The 14,060-nt window shown below is 41.7% G+C and overlaps 1 protein-coding gene across 1 annotated transcript in view; it reads right to left on the bottom strand.

Annotated features, from left to right (window-relative positions):
* The window catches only part of CASD1 (CAS1 domain containing 1), a 125,646-nt gene that overhangs the window by 14,370 nt on the left and 97,216 nt on the right, over positions 1-14,060 (bottom strand). The window contains exons 11-15 of the mRNA XM_029588901.1: positions 13,018-13,137; positions 11,950-12,106; positions 8,636-8,715; positions 2,624-2,725; positions 2,266-2,406 (exon numbers count right to left, since the gene is read on the bottom strand). Of these exons, the coding sequence (XP_029444761.1) occupies positions 2,266-2,406; positions 2,624-2,725; positions 8,636-8,715; positions 11,950-12,106; positions 13,018-13,137 (600 nt within the window). The remainder of the gene's footprint in view (positions 1-2,265; positions 2,407-2,623; positions 2,726-8,635; positions 8,716-11,949; positions 12,107-13,017; positions 13,138-14,060) is intronic.

Here is a 14,060-nt window from a genome sequence, read left to right as displayed (position 1 = left end):
AAGATAAAAATGGAAGACAGAGAACCCATTTTATTTGTCAAAAATTTCTTTAAAAAAAAAAATAATGGTGGGTGGTGAGCATACTTTTTGTAGCAGCTGCTACCAACATAGGCTTGCAATGGACCACTCAATTATAATTTAAGTACTAAGAGTTTCCACTTACTAGGAAACCCCCAGTCAAAACTAGTTTGGTAGGTAAGGAGACTGTAACCTGCAGGTAGCTGCTCCTTTAAGAATCTGGGGGAAAAGCAGCCAAGCACATTCCTTCCCACTGCTAGTAATGTGTGGAGATTGGTGCCATGTTCCCCCCCACAAATGCAGGACTCATTAAAGGCTGGCTTAAAACACCCCTTAATGAATCCTGTTGTTTACAGGGCGGAGGCAATAAAGCACATTAAAAAACACACATAGTAGCGTGTTTTTAAAATGTCTTTAGTAAATAGGCCGCCTAAAGGCTAAAATAACAGTTTCTGGCTAGAGGCCAAGAGGAAATTAATACAACTGCTGAAGGAAGTGCCACAGATGTTACTGAAACATGTCCAAATAGACAAGTGGAAAAATGGAAAATGAGAGCTGCTGTGGGGTTGTTGTGCAAGTGCAGTAAAAGCTTTTAGTGGACCATTTGTTGGGCTTGACATCACGCACAATCATGTGACCCACTTATGTGCGATGGTGGACCTGCCTATCTTCAGACAAGGATTTATACTGGTATTTCATATAGGAGTACATAAAACTGGGTACCTTCATGGGCACTTTTACCTGTGGGGTTTACACAGGCTGGACAATAATCAAAACCGCCCATTTTTCTGCGGGAAAACAGCAGTTTACCCATGGAAATGCCTTTGATTATTGCTCTCCCCATAATTAATATTTTTTCTCCTGATAATGGGGACTTGATCATAGTTTCTAAACATGCAGCACTCTTAAGACAATAGGGATCCAGGATGTGGCCCCTATCTCGTAGTGCGAGGTACACTTTTCACGCTTCCCAAAATAGCTACAATTTAATCTTTTCTCTAATACAAGTGTTTTTCTTTGCCCTTTCTGTATAATCTACTTTTAAAAAAATATTTTTGACTTGGTTATAATTATAAAATGCACTACTATTGTTTTTAGAACTATGGTTTGTGTTAATATGAATTGGTGGTGATTGAATCATTACATTTCTATTTACTTATTTATTTTAAAATATTTGTTACCTGCCCTTTCTATGGTTCTGTTGAATTACCTTGTCTTAAGGAGCTTTATAGAATATCTTATTTATTTATTTAACATTTTTATATACCGGGATTCATGTAAGAAGTTACATATCATCTCAGTTTACATTATTACGGAAAAACAAACGCATGAAAGAATGCGATTACATAGAACAGGGCATAGAACTTGGAAAAGATAAAATGGGAGCAAACAAAAGAAAGATTAACGAAAAGAATAAAATGATTGTAAACATTTGAAAATGCAGCTTTACAGAGGCCCAAAAGCATGGAAATAAAAGGGCAAGGCCATAAGTTTGTTCAAGTAGAAGTTTAACACACAAGCATCTGAAACTTTGAAAATGTATTGCTTTTACACATGTGCAAAACATGGGGGGGTAATCTTCAAGCCATCTGCGTTCATAAAACAGTGCTTTACCCACAGAAATGGGCTTTTAAAAAGCTGCTCGCCCTATATACGCATAAAAATATGCACGCAGAGTGGCATTAGGGGTAGGCGTTCCCTAGGGGTGGGGATGAGTCTGCACTTGCATGGATACTTTTGAATATTCAAAAGTTATGCAAGTATTTTTCCTCAGAAAATCTGCCTGCACAGATCAGCTGGTGTAAGCATGAGTAGTTTTTCTGGGATAACTTTTAAAAGGCACAGATTGCAGCATAAAGACTGTGGGTAAAAGGTACCTGCAAACTTTCCACCAATGCAGGCAGTTTTAAAATCACATAAATAAAACTACCCCCTATGGTTCTAAGAAGGATGTGATTTTCAGCACCAACACTGGCCACCTAGTGATCTTTGAAAATGTAGTTTAATTTGTACACAAGCAATATAAGACACACAGATTTAGGACTGCTTCCCAAGACACAATGCCTCAGGGCTGTTAATTGTTAGAAAATTCAGTGGCACTTGAAAGTATCACCTTGCTCACAAGTCCACCCTCTATTAGACCCAGCAAGATTCATCTATCCCTTTTCTGCTTTTGAATTCAGATAGCCAAACTTGGCTTATGGTTTACACTGCACAAAAAAATACTACATCAACTTTGGAACTTACCAAAAATGAAACTACAGAAATAAATAACAAAATATTGGAAACTTTGCTGGAGAAGAGAGGTTCCCCTTTCCCTTCTGAGAGCACATGGCGCTTCTGCAGTGCCAGGTATACAAAAGCAAACAGCATCCCATGAACGACAGCCTGAAAGAAAAGAAGAACACACATTACATAGAAGTGATGAAACGCTCCTTCAAGACCTTAGATAAAACACAATAAAATGTAAAGAGACTGAAAATTAATCTGTGTGTAATTTAAAGTAGCTATAACAATCAAGCTTTTGCTAGCAAGAGTATTGACGACACTTAAGAAGCTAAACTGAAAACATTTACTGGGGATTACGTTTCAAAATATAACATACATAACGGTCTAACTTCCATCTGAACCACCATTCAAAGACACTTCCGTTCAGTTCGAAGAGCTTGGAAAGGGGCCAAAGAGAGAATATCTTCTCAAATGAACCCTGTGAAGCAGAACAAAAACAAGAAAGGCTGAAGGTTATATATCATCTTTAGGATTCAGTAAGACTTTTTCCAGAGAAGTTGATATTCAAAGGGTTGCCAAGGTTATTCAGATAAAACCTAAGATTTGAATATTCCCCCGCTGATGACTGGCTAAATTTTGTCCAGCTAATTTCATTACCTGCACATAATCTACCTGGATAAAAAGTGGCGGTAAGGGAGGCATTCCGGGGCGGAGCTAAATTTTAGCTGGTGAGCACTGATACTCAGTCTTATCCAGCTGAAGTTAGCCAGATAAGTCTGATCAGAAAAACAGCTGCTGTAAAGTTACCTAGGTTCTGTTAAATATCTAGGTAAAGTTAACTGGTTAACTTTCCTGCTTGCTGGCTCATTAAATATTGACCTCACATTGTTTTTGAATCATTACTCTACACCAATAACACTACATGCATGCTTATTCATGCGATTGTGTTACTGCAAATACAAGATAATACGGGTGCAGCTACAGCTATTAAAAATTAAATGAAGCATCTTCACTCAATGCTTCTACAAACCAGCCTCAGAGTATGAGTGTAGACAAGTGGATTATTGGTAGATATTGTTTGACTAGTAAAGGGGAGAATTTCAGGACAGACAGTCTATCTGCTTTGACATCTTTGCAGAATGAGAGCTATATTGGGATTCAGACTGAATGTTTGTGACAGCTGTGTAGCTGAATGCTCCAAAACATTTTGTCTGGAACCTGGAAACTAATTACTGCACGAACAAGGAAGAAATAAAATGACAAAACAAACGAATAAAGAAAATGGCAAGAAGTATGTGACATTTCAAAATGTTTGCAACATTAAAAGAGAGACAATATGAACAGTCCTGTGACAAAGAATTACCAGTGGTACCAGCAAAGTGGCTGCTTTTGTTTTTTGTTTTTTTTTTAGTTACCACACTTAAAGAAAAATGGGTTCTGATGCGTACCAGAATCCAACACAGCATGTATACATTTGAAAGGTGACGTCAAGGACAAAAGTTTTCAAGATAGGTGACCACAAAGCAGAGTTGCTTACCTGTAACAGATGTTCTCCTAGAACAGCAGGATGTTAGTCCTCACAGATGGGCGACATCATCAGACTGAGCCCGGCACAGAAATCTTTTGTCAAAGTTTCTAGAACTTTGGCTGGCATGCTCAGCATGCCCAGCATGCCACTATCTGCGCGTCCACGCGGGGTTCCTCTTCAGTCTCGTAACATAGAATTCATGAGCAAAAAAATAAAATAAAACGCAGGAGAACCCAACTCCGTGGAGTGATGGGCGGGTTTCCTGAGGACTAACATCCTGCTGTTCTAGGAGAACACCTGTTACAGGTAAGCAACTCTGCTTTCTCCTGGTAGTCCTCACACATGGGTGAATATCAAGCTACAGGCTGCTCCCGGCAACAACCATGACCAACAGGCGCCAATGGGCACAAATGGTGCCAATGGGAAAAAAAATAACTGCGGTGCTGTTGGTAACATAGAAAGACAGCTTTAACCCGAACAATGGGCCCTAGGTAGGGAGAGTTGGGTTTAAGCCTGGAAGAGGCTGCAAAGGACAGATTGGCCAAAACTACTTTCATGTCGACCATTCTGGTCCAAGCAGTAGTGGGCAGCGAACATGTGTAGAGAATTTCACGTTGCGGCCTTGCAGATTTCGGCAATGGGAACCGCTCACAAGTGGGCAAGTGGTGCTGCCATGGATCTCACAGAGTGAGCTTTTACGCAGCCTCCAAGCTGAAGGTCCGCCTGCGCATAGCAGAAAGAGATACAAGCCACCAGCCAGTTGGATGGAGTTTGCTTGCCCACCGCAAAGCTCAGCCTGTTCCTGTCAAAGGATATAAAGATTTGCAAGGACTGTCTGTGGCCTGCTGTGCATTCGAGATAGAAAGCTAAAGCCCTCTTGCAGTCCAAGATAGGGCTTTCTGCAAGATAAGGCCTTTACCTCCAACCTATGTCTAGTGGTCCAGATAGCCACTAGATAAACCACTTTCAGGAAAGCCTGCTTAAGCAGTTTAAAGGGAGAACCCATTAGAGTCATAAGGACCAAACTGTGGTTCCCTAAAGGGAGGGTGCATGTTTGACCCATGCCCCCACCAATCAGAGGAAACAGGTTACATATGTTGAGCAGCAACAGAGATTCCTCAAATGCAACCTCTGTAGTAAGAAATAGCTGCAGCATGAACCTTTCAGCAAATTTGAGGGACAGACCCTTATCCAAATCCTTCTGCAGAAAGGTCAAAACAGTTGAGATGTCTGCCTGTCAGGGTTGGACCAACTGAATCTCAAGAATTTTCAAAAACGAACCAGACTCGAACATACGTCAACAAAGTTAAGTTCTTATGGGCCTTTAGCATGGAGATAACTTAGAAAGGATATCCTTTTCTATGCAAGTGAGCCCTCCAAGGCCAGGCCACAAGACAAAAGGGAGATGGATACCTTATTAGTGATCCCCTGTTATAACAGGCCCTAGTTGTCGGGTAGGTGAAGAGGAGTCCCAGTTAGTCTCACCAGGTTTACATATCACAACCTCCTTGGCCATTCCACAGTGGTATCTCCTCCACCACGCCTGGTATATAATTAGTATAAAATTTGGCAAAAATACCCCTGGGGAAGGGCATCCAAGTCCCGAAGGGCCTCTCAAGCTCCCTACCCTTCTGGGGACAGACTTGGAGGACCTAAGGTACCAGAAACTGAAAACTCAAGGATCAAGAGCTGGGGAGGCCTGATTGCATGGTGATTCCAAAATGGTGGTCCACCAAACAGAGAGACCCCAGAGCGGTCCCACCATCAAACCCAAAGTTGCCAGTTCCCCTTGCTCTGTCTCTCCTATGGAAACCAGGAGGCCAAGGACATCCTTTGCTGGCCTTCCCACAGGCCCTGGGCTCCTCCATGACGTGGAACAAAAGGAGCCAGCTGCTCTACACATGGGCTGACTCCCACAAATCCATACCTGTGACCCTGCTCAGAAATTATGTCCACAAAAGCAGTACTTGCTGCACAGAGCTGCAGAGCAAAATCAATAACAGAAGAGGCCCTGAATCTCTCTGGGAACCACTGTGACCCCCTTCCCTCGAAGCTCCCTGATTAGCACCAAAATAAAATGGCACTGATTGTGTGGGAAAACCAGGTCAAACCTGCCAAAAAGGCCAGTAGCCCCCCAGGCTTGCAAGAAGAAACCATATCCCCTTCCAACAGCTGCGGGATCTCAGCTTCATCTGTCTCCACTAACTGCTCTTTGCTCCATGCCACTCAATTCTATTTTTTTTCTACATATGATTGTTCAAAAGAGAGAAGAGAGAAAATGAGTGTGGTAGAGAAGGAAAAACAATCTGATCTCTTCTCTTATTTTTACAGGAAACCACCTGTTATGCTCAACCTGGCCAAAGGCCCTAGGAGCCTCCTGGCAGGGGAGATCAACCAGAACCATAAGACAACTTGGGATCATACTCCAAGACCTGTTCCACCAGGGAAAGAGCAAAAGCTACTGATCTGGGTGTTGAGGCTGCTCAGCAATGGGAATCAGCTCCAAAGACTGTTGACCAGAGAACTGATTAACACCTGTTCAATCCACCTGTTCAATCACACTAAGGCCAGAAGACCAACCCTAAAGAGTCTAGGATCTTGCTATATCAGTTCAGCATGTGTCTACCATCTGCTAGAGACAGAGAATACTGGTCAGAGCCTAATCTGTTATCACTCCTAAGAGCAGTGATGATGTCACTGGAAACATGTGGCCCTCTTTCTCCATCAGCTGGCAGGTGAAATAAACACGTCTTGACTGGTCTAACTGGATGAAAAAGGAAGATATTAGGTTATCACTAACAAAGTCAATACACTTTCAATCAGCTTATTAAAAATATTTTCTATAAGCATTCACTTCGACTGGTTCAAAGACAAACATATTTCATTCATTCACCTGGACTACAAAGATATTAGAAGTGCAATATGCTAGTCACCAAGTGCTAAAAAAAAAGGTACTATATAAGAAAACCCAAGCCCAGTTTACCTACAGTATATTTATGCCAAGTTAATTTAGAACAGGGAGAACTGAACAAACATCCTAATACAATGCTATATGGGAAAAGAAAATGAGTTTAATAAACAGCCATATGAAAGAAGAAAAGAAAACTGAGCACACTGTCCAAGAAGTGGGAAGAGGCATAGGAAGCATATCACTTACGTTCCGTTTAACAGTAACAGGCTAATTTTAAAACGAGCACGTGTGCACCTGTAGACAAACATAGCAGTGCACGAGCGGAGATGCACTGGAATTTTTTTTTTTTTAGTTTCAAACTTTTTATTGAGTTTCCATTTTAAACCACTTTAACGACAAAGCCGACACTGGTGTACACTGTCCAGCATCCGCTTCAAACAAGTTACAACAAGAAAAAGGATGTCAGAAACAAACCCCCCTCTCCCCACACCCCCCCTAACCCTGCGCCCACCAGAGGGAATGTAGGTAGATTTCCCAGGTCAGAAGGAATGTCCTTCGTCATCTGTTCACTTTAAAATATGCCTATCGTGTATAAGTCTACTCCTAATTTTAAGAGGTCACTCAAGCAAATTTACTTTGAGTATCTTCTACAGGACTTTACCAGCTTTAATGTGCACGTGTAAGTGGGACTTTAAATCAGGCTCGCGCGAGGGACATTCCCAGTTTTACCAATTAGTCCACCAGTTTGTCCAATCAATCTTGGTCATCCAGACCCTCTTTAGTTCTTCATTCTGGACGCCTCCCAGTTGACCCAGACCCCCTCACCCTGTCATATAAACCCTAAAACATGAGATCTTCAGACCTGCTCCTCATCAGGAGCAGCAGTAAATTTTCAGGATAAAAAGCAGCCCTGCGCTGGGGCCTCCAGTTTAAAATGCGGAGTTATGTGCATAAAAGTTGGCTCCACCCCGGAATGCCCAGGCCCTACCCATACTCCATCCCTTATCCACCCATTATTTTTTGCTCGCTCATATGCATGTGTATATACGCATGAAATTGTGGCTTTTAAAATCCCCATTGCTCATGTACGGCCCACATATGCACATATTTGGAGGTTTTTGCACGAGCAACGCTTTTAAAATCAACCTCTAAGAGAATAATATTCTCTACCATGTAGAAGTAAGGATCAACAAACAAGTCATAGGGTAATATCTTTTCATGGGATAACTTACATGTTTGTGATTAGCTTTCTCTGTCATAAAATTCTTGGCACTTAATTTGTATCCTCATATGTTAGGGTAACAGCACCTATGCAGCTAGAGCGAAGAACCAGGCAGAATGCCATGGAAGGAAAGGTGAGAAGCTATGCTCTTGGGAAGAAGAGGCGGCAATGTTGCACCAAGTGAAAAAGGATTAAAAAAAAAAAAAAAAAAAAAAAAAGGTGTCCTTAGGATGGACCTTAGGGAGATGGAGGGACCAAGCTCCACCGATGTCAACCACAACGTTCTGGTCTCATAAGAAAAAAAAGCAGAGGCAACAAGAGAAAAGATAATTTTAGGAAAAAGTATTTGGATACTGGTAAGGCAGGACAGCAGCAGAGTCTTAGAAGCCAAGGAACCAAGGACAAGCGAGGACCAGGATGCCATAATCGCCAGGTTCACACAGGGTCTAACTGGGACTGTAAGGGTTTGCTGGAGCCTGGTCAAAAGTTGTGAGGGACCAGGAGCATCCTGTGAAGATTAGAACCTTGTGAAAGCTGAGAAGATGCCGTCTAGTCACAGGGCCGTGAAGGCCATGGAGAGGCATGGACGGCTCTCTCTAATATGAAGTTCACAGCAATCATGGAACTTTCAGAGTTTGCAAGACTAGAAATTGCAGGACAGCACTTTACTCCAAAATGACAACAGCTTTCAATTTCTAAAATCTAAAATGAAGACATGCATACTAACCTGGGAGTATGTCAGAAAACATATGCACATTAGCAAGAAAACAAGTTTCAGCAGCAAGCCAAAAAGCCATAAGCAGTTTCCTGTGAGATATGAGAAGAGAAGAGAGACCAGGACATTTGATTATTCTTTTCAATATAAATGGAAAACTATAGCAAATCTCGCTTGCTAAATTTAGTGTCGTTAAATGCAAAACAGTTAAAATATGATTCATCATTCCGGTAAAACTGTCAAAATAGTTTTCATATAATGTAAAATCAAACATTATTTTAGAACAGAATATATGTATTTATTAAAATAATTTATATTCCGCATATAATGGTATCCCATGCTGAGCAGATTACAACAATAAAAATGCAATGCACAGTCTAAAAATAATAAAATAATTTTAACCTTTCAAATTGTTTAGTGCTGTTACTAGGAATTACAGATATGCATACAACAAATAGAAGTATTTCAAGACAAGAACTGCTTTTAGAGCTGGATTAGCAGAGTATTGTTAATTTCTTCACATAAAAATAATTAGAACATTTACCATCTAATTGCTGTAGCACTGTCTATCCTACAATACTGCCAGAACAGTGAAATAGTAAATGAGGGCTACTTTTGATAGCTGCTTATATAAATTCCCCTATGCAACCAACACCAGCTTCTCTTTCATCTATAAATCTGACCTGACCTCTCAATGTTTTTCCCACCACTGTCCTCCATATTTGTTCCAATATGCCCAAAATCTAATTTAGGGATGTGCATTAGGCGGCCATTCATTTGTTTCGCCATTATGCACGTACCTCAAGTACGCCGGTACGTGAGCTACACACAACCACGTAAGCGCATACTTTGAGGTACACACATAACAGCGAAATGAATGAATGAATGGTCACTGAATGCACATCCTTAAAATCTACTACAGTGATGGAATCCACCACCTCTACTAGGTGGTCACATTAGGCCTTGCCAGCTCCAGCTTTGCTTCTTTACAAAATTAATACTTTAGCCAAGACCAATGTTCCTCTAATACCCAGAGTATAAAAGCATTTCATTATAGATTACAGCGGTAAGAGTTCAATACAAATTCTGGATTTTAAAAATTATGATCAAAAGATATTCAGCAAGTTTGGCAACAAATGCAATCACATTATAAGTTAAAAATAATTAGGGCCTGATTTTCAAAAGAATTTAAATGCTTAAAACTGGGTTTTACGTGTATAAATTACACTTTGTGGGGTAGATTTTAAAAATTTGCGCGATTGCGTACTTTTGTTCGCGCACCAGGCTCGAACAAAAGTACGCTGGATTTTATAAGATACGCGCGTATCTTATAAAATCTGGGGCCGGCGCGCGCAAGGGGGTGCACATTTGTGCAACCTGCGCGCGCCAAGCCCAGTGCGCGTTGCCTGTTCCCTCCGAGGCCACTCCGATTTCGGAGCGGCCTCGGAGGGAACTTTCCTTCGCCCTCCCCCCACCTTCCCCTCCCTTCCCCTACCTAACCCACCCCCCGGCCCTATCTAAAACCCCTCCCTTACCTTTGTTGGCAGATTTACGTCTGCTAAAAGCAGACGTAAATCTGTGCGCGCCAGCGGGCTGCTGGCGCGCCATCACCCGACCCGGGGGCTGGTCCGGAGGCCTCGACCACGCCCCCGGGCCGGCGTCACGCCCCCGGGCCCGTCCCCAAAACGCCACGGCACGCCCCCTCCCCGCCCCTTTTATGAAGCCCCGGGACTTACGCGCGCGCCGGCGCGAGAGGGCCCTGCGCGTGTAAATCCGGCCGGATTTACGTGCGCAGGGCATTTAAAATCCACCCCTGTGTGTTTAAGTGGGCTTTTTAAAATTGCTACAAAATGTGTCACTGAATTGTCAATAGATTTTGCCTGCTTTAAGTGCACTTAACATGGGTAAATGGGTTTTGAAAACTGCTGTGACGGTATGTTGCATTTACGTGCGTAACTCTTTGAAAATTACTTCCATAGGGTTATGAGCCCTGCAGAAAAAAAACAACATGCAAATCCCTGATATTCAAGGTGTTAGGCAAGTCCCAATTAGAAATGCACAATACATATCTGCTCATTAGAGAATGCTTGACCCTTGATCCAGGGATCATGGCAGAGGGAGCAGGAGAAGGAGCAGGAGCAGGCCTGCAACACAGACATTTTTGGCTTGGGTGGACTGCAACAGCAATGATCGTGGCAGAGGGGCAGGACAGAAAGCAGGCCTGCCATACTGGTACATTGTTTGGCCTGGGCTGGCGGCAATGGTAATTGTGGCAGTGGACAAGCAGAACAACAATACAACAGCAGCATGCGAGAACTATGATGGGTTCAGGGGGGGAAGTTAGGAGCATGGCAAGGGGGTTACTATCTGCAAATAGTAGCATTCATTTTAGGACCAAGGTCAACAGCAGGTGAAGAAGGAACACTGGGGAGGTGATCGGGTTGTTGTATTTCTTACTAGGCATTGCCATCATTTCACTGTATTTCCTGCCTGCGTTCTCCCACTTGGCTATCAAGCAAACGATAAACCCGAGGAAAGCACGAGTTTGCTATTTATGTCTGCTGCCCACACAATGGCGATGGCGCAGGCTTCAGAAGCAGCTGTGTTCTTGGGGATAGGGGGGAGAGAGAGTTTAATCTATGAGGATGCACTCATGACCCCAAGCTAACGATTCTGTGACCCCATTTGGGAACCATTGACACAGAACATCACATGACAATATCTCCCTCTCATCAACTTCAGATAGCCATCAACTAAATATAGTTTCCCAAAGCAAGCTCTTTAAAAGCTTGTTTAACCAATGAGGTTGCAGTCTTCGGCACCTTGTCTTCTGCAATTGTGATGTCAAATAAGAATCGCTCCCAGTCACACACAAAACCGTGAAACACACATTCTACAAAACCTAAGTGCGCAGGAGGGGGAATAGCTGCTTAGAGGTTAGAGCAGCAGGAAGTTAGGATTCAGATCATACTGATATTTTACCCTCCGTTGCCTCAGGTAAAAACTCAGACTGTAAGCCCTTTGGGGCAAGAAAATACCTACTGTAGCTGAATGTAGCACACCTTGAGTTACCAATGAAAAGATATGAGCTAAATGTAAAATAAAATAAAGTCATCTCATACTTCCTGACCACCTTTCATGCAATCATCAGCTGTAGCAACTGGAAATATCTTTTTTTTTTTTTTGGACAAATATCTCCTTTTACAATGCTTACTATTTGGCAAAACCTATTTGGAAACTCTATTAGCTATCTTCCAGTTGACAAAAGAATCTGGGCAAATCGAACTCAAGATGAATAAATCAAAGAACTACAATTTCAACTTTACCATTTGCTTGTTTCTGCAGGATTTGAGGCCAAATAGCCATTGTCGCATAGATAACAAAGAACCAGAATGTGACTAGTGGTACAAAATAATAGAACTGATAAGGCCGATCCATTACTATGCACAACACCACGACCAGGAAGTTGAGACGGAACAGCACCTGAAGGGAGAGAAACAACATCCTGTTGGTCCACATATAGTACAACAACTAGACATAAGATTAACTCTGAGAGTCTAACTCTAACTCTTTCCTTGAAGTGCTGCATTAAATAAACAAATTGTTCCACTGCTCTAATTAAGAGCCTGATTTACTAAGCTTCTTTCTCCACAGAAACAGAATGGGAAAAAAGCCTTAGTAAAACAGACTTTAGCTGTAGAAATGACAATGCAAAACGGCAGTAAACTGAGATGACTTATTTCGATTGTGCTATTACAAGTGCACAAGGCTGCAACAATGTTATACCTTTTATTTAAAACCAAACCAGTATCAGAGAAAAAAGTTCAAACAGGAGAAACATTGCCGTGAATGTTAGGACTCCCTCAAAACAGCCTTAAGAGGTGAAAGTCTTGGTGACCACTCCTTGTTGTTAACTTGGCTGGAATTTTTATAGAAAAGCAGAAACAGGACTGGTTGGAAACCCTCCTTTGTGAAATAAAACATTTCTGCTCTGTATCTAAGCAATATAAAATGAAGAGGCAAATCTACATACTTTACAAAAAAAAAAAAAAAAACCACAACAAAACCTCACCTAGGCTCTTTCCTGCTGCTCTTTTCAATGACGCACTGCTCTGAAGTACTGATACCAGAATCAGAAATGTTCATATAAAGCAATAGCATTGGAAAGTCTACTTCCTGTCAGTGTCCCACTGCTTTCACTGGCTTCCGGGCGTCAAATCATCCTTCCAGCTCCAAAACTGAGCTCGGTTACCAAATCTCATTTTAGATTTACTGCCACCTAAAGGGTTCTTTATTCTCTTTCATTAGAGCCACATTTCTAGGGGGGAGGGGGTATGTAGAGCACTGAATAGTTTAATAGAGTGTAACAAGAGAAAGTCTGTTAAATACCACACCTGACATAAGCGGTAGATTCCAAAGTCCCCTTTAATCCAGAAGAACGAGAAATGACCGTAACCCGTCTGGAACAGGTACGCAGCGACCAAGACCCGGATGTGCATGTATACAGGCAAGAACTATTGAATGAAAGAACAGGTTTTACTTTTAGGATATCCATCCTTAATTTTTTGCCTTTTGAATAAGCAAAATGATTTACAATCCAATCAATACAGCAAGTTATACAGAACACAAATAATAAACATAAAATATCACATAATAACCCAGTATAACGGAGTCCAATAAAATAGCTGAAGTACTAAAATTCATCCAAATTATAAGAAAAATTATAAAATTGCCCTTAATGGTAGTAAATGTATTTAGTTTTAAAAGCTTGTTCAAAAAGCCAGCTCTTTAACATTTAATGAAACCAAAAGCAATCTTTTTCCATTCGAACCTCACAGGGTAATGAGTTCCACAGGGTTGGCACTCTACATTTAAAAGATGAAAACCTCGAATGTAGGAATGCTTCCATAAATGTGGGAGCAGCATGCAAAGGATGCTGGGAAGAGCACAAAGGACAGCAACATTTATGCCTGTGGGCCACTATCCTACATCTCTGCTCCCTTCATCACTTTTAAGAGGTTCAATTTCTTAACAATAAAATAGAGATGACCTCACACACAAATATTTTTCTGTTCCTGACATAAAAAGGAGTGGAATTAGCACTATTCTTGCACACTTAGTTTTGGAGAATAAGGGCAAAAAGATGAATTATCCGATGTTTTCTCAGAAAATAATATATTCTGCACCTTTTCCATGGACTGGCCTTCAACAAAGGCAATCTTGAACATCGCAGATATTCTGGAAACCAGTCCCGGTTGTACTTGAAGCAAAGCCTGTTAGATATTTGAAGGTTTCTCTCATGTCCACCTGTCTCCTCCCTCAAGTCTCTGTATTTAGGATTTATATTGCAGACCCTGCATCTGTCTGCACCCAGCTCTGAACTCCCAGTGTTCTTACAGTAATGGAGAGCCAGGCCTAGGTCCCTTTAAGTGGCAAA

Source organism: Rhinatrema bivittatum, chromosome 2 (genome assembly GCF_901001135.1).
Source record: "Rhinatrema bivittatum chromosome 2, aRhiBiv1.1, whole genome shotgun sequence".
NCBI lineage: Eukaryota > Metazoa > Chordata > Amphibia > Gymnophiona > Rhinatrematidae > Rhinatrema > Rhinatrema bivittatum.
The sequence above is the reverse complement of the archived record's forward strand: the minus strand, read 5'-3'. Positions and strand labels throughout refer to the sequence as shown.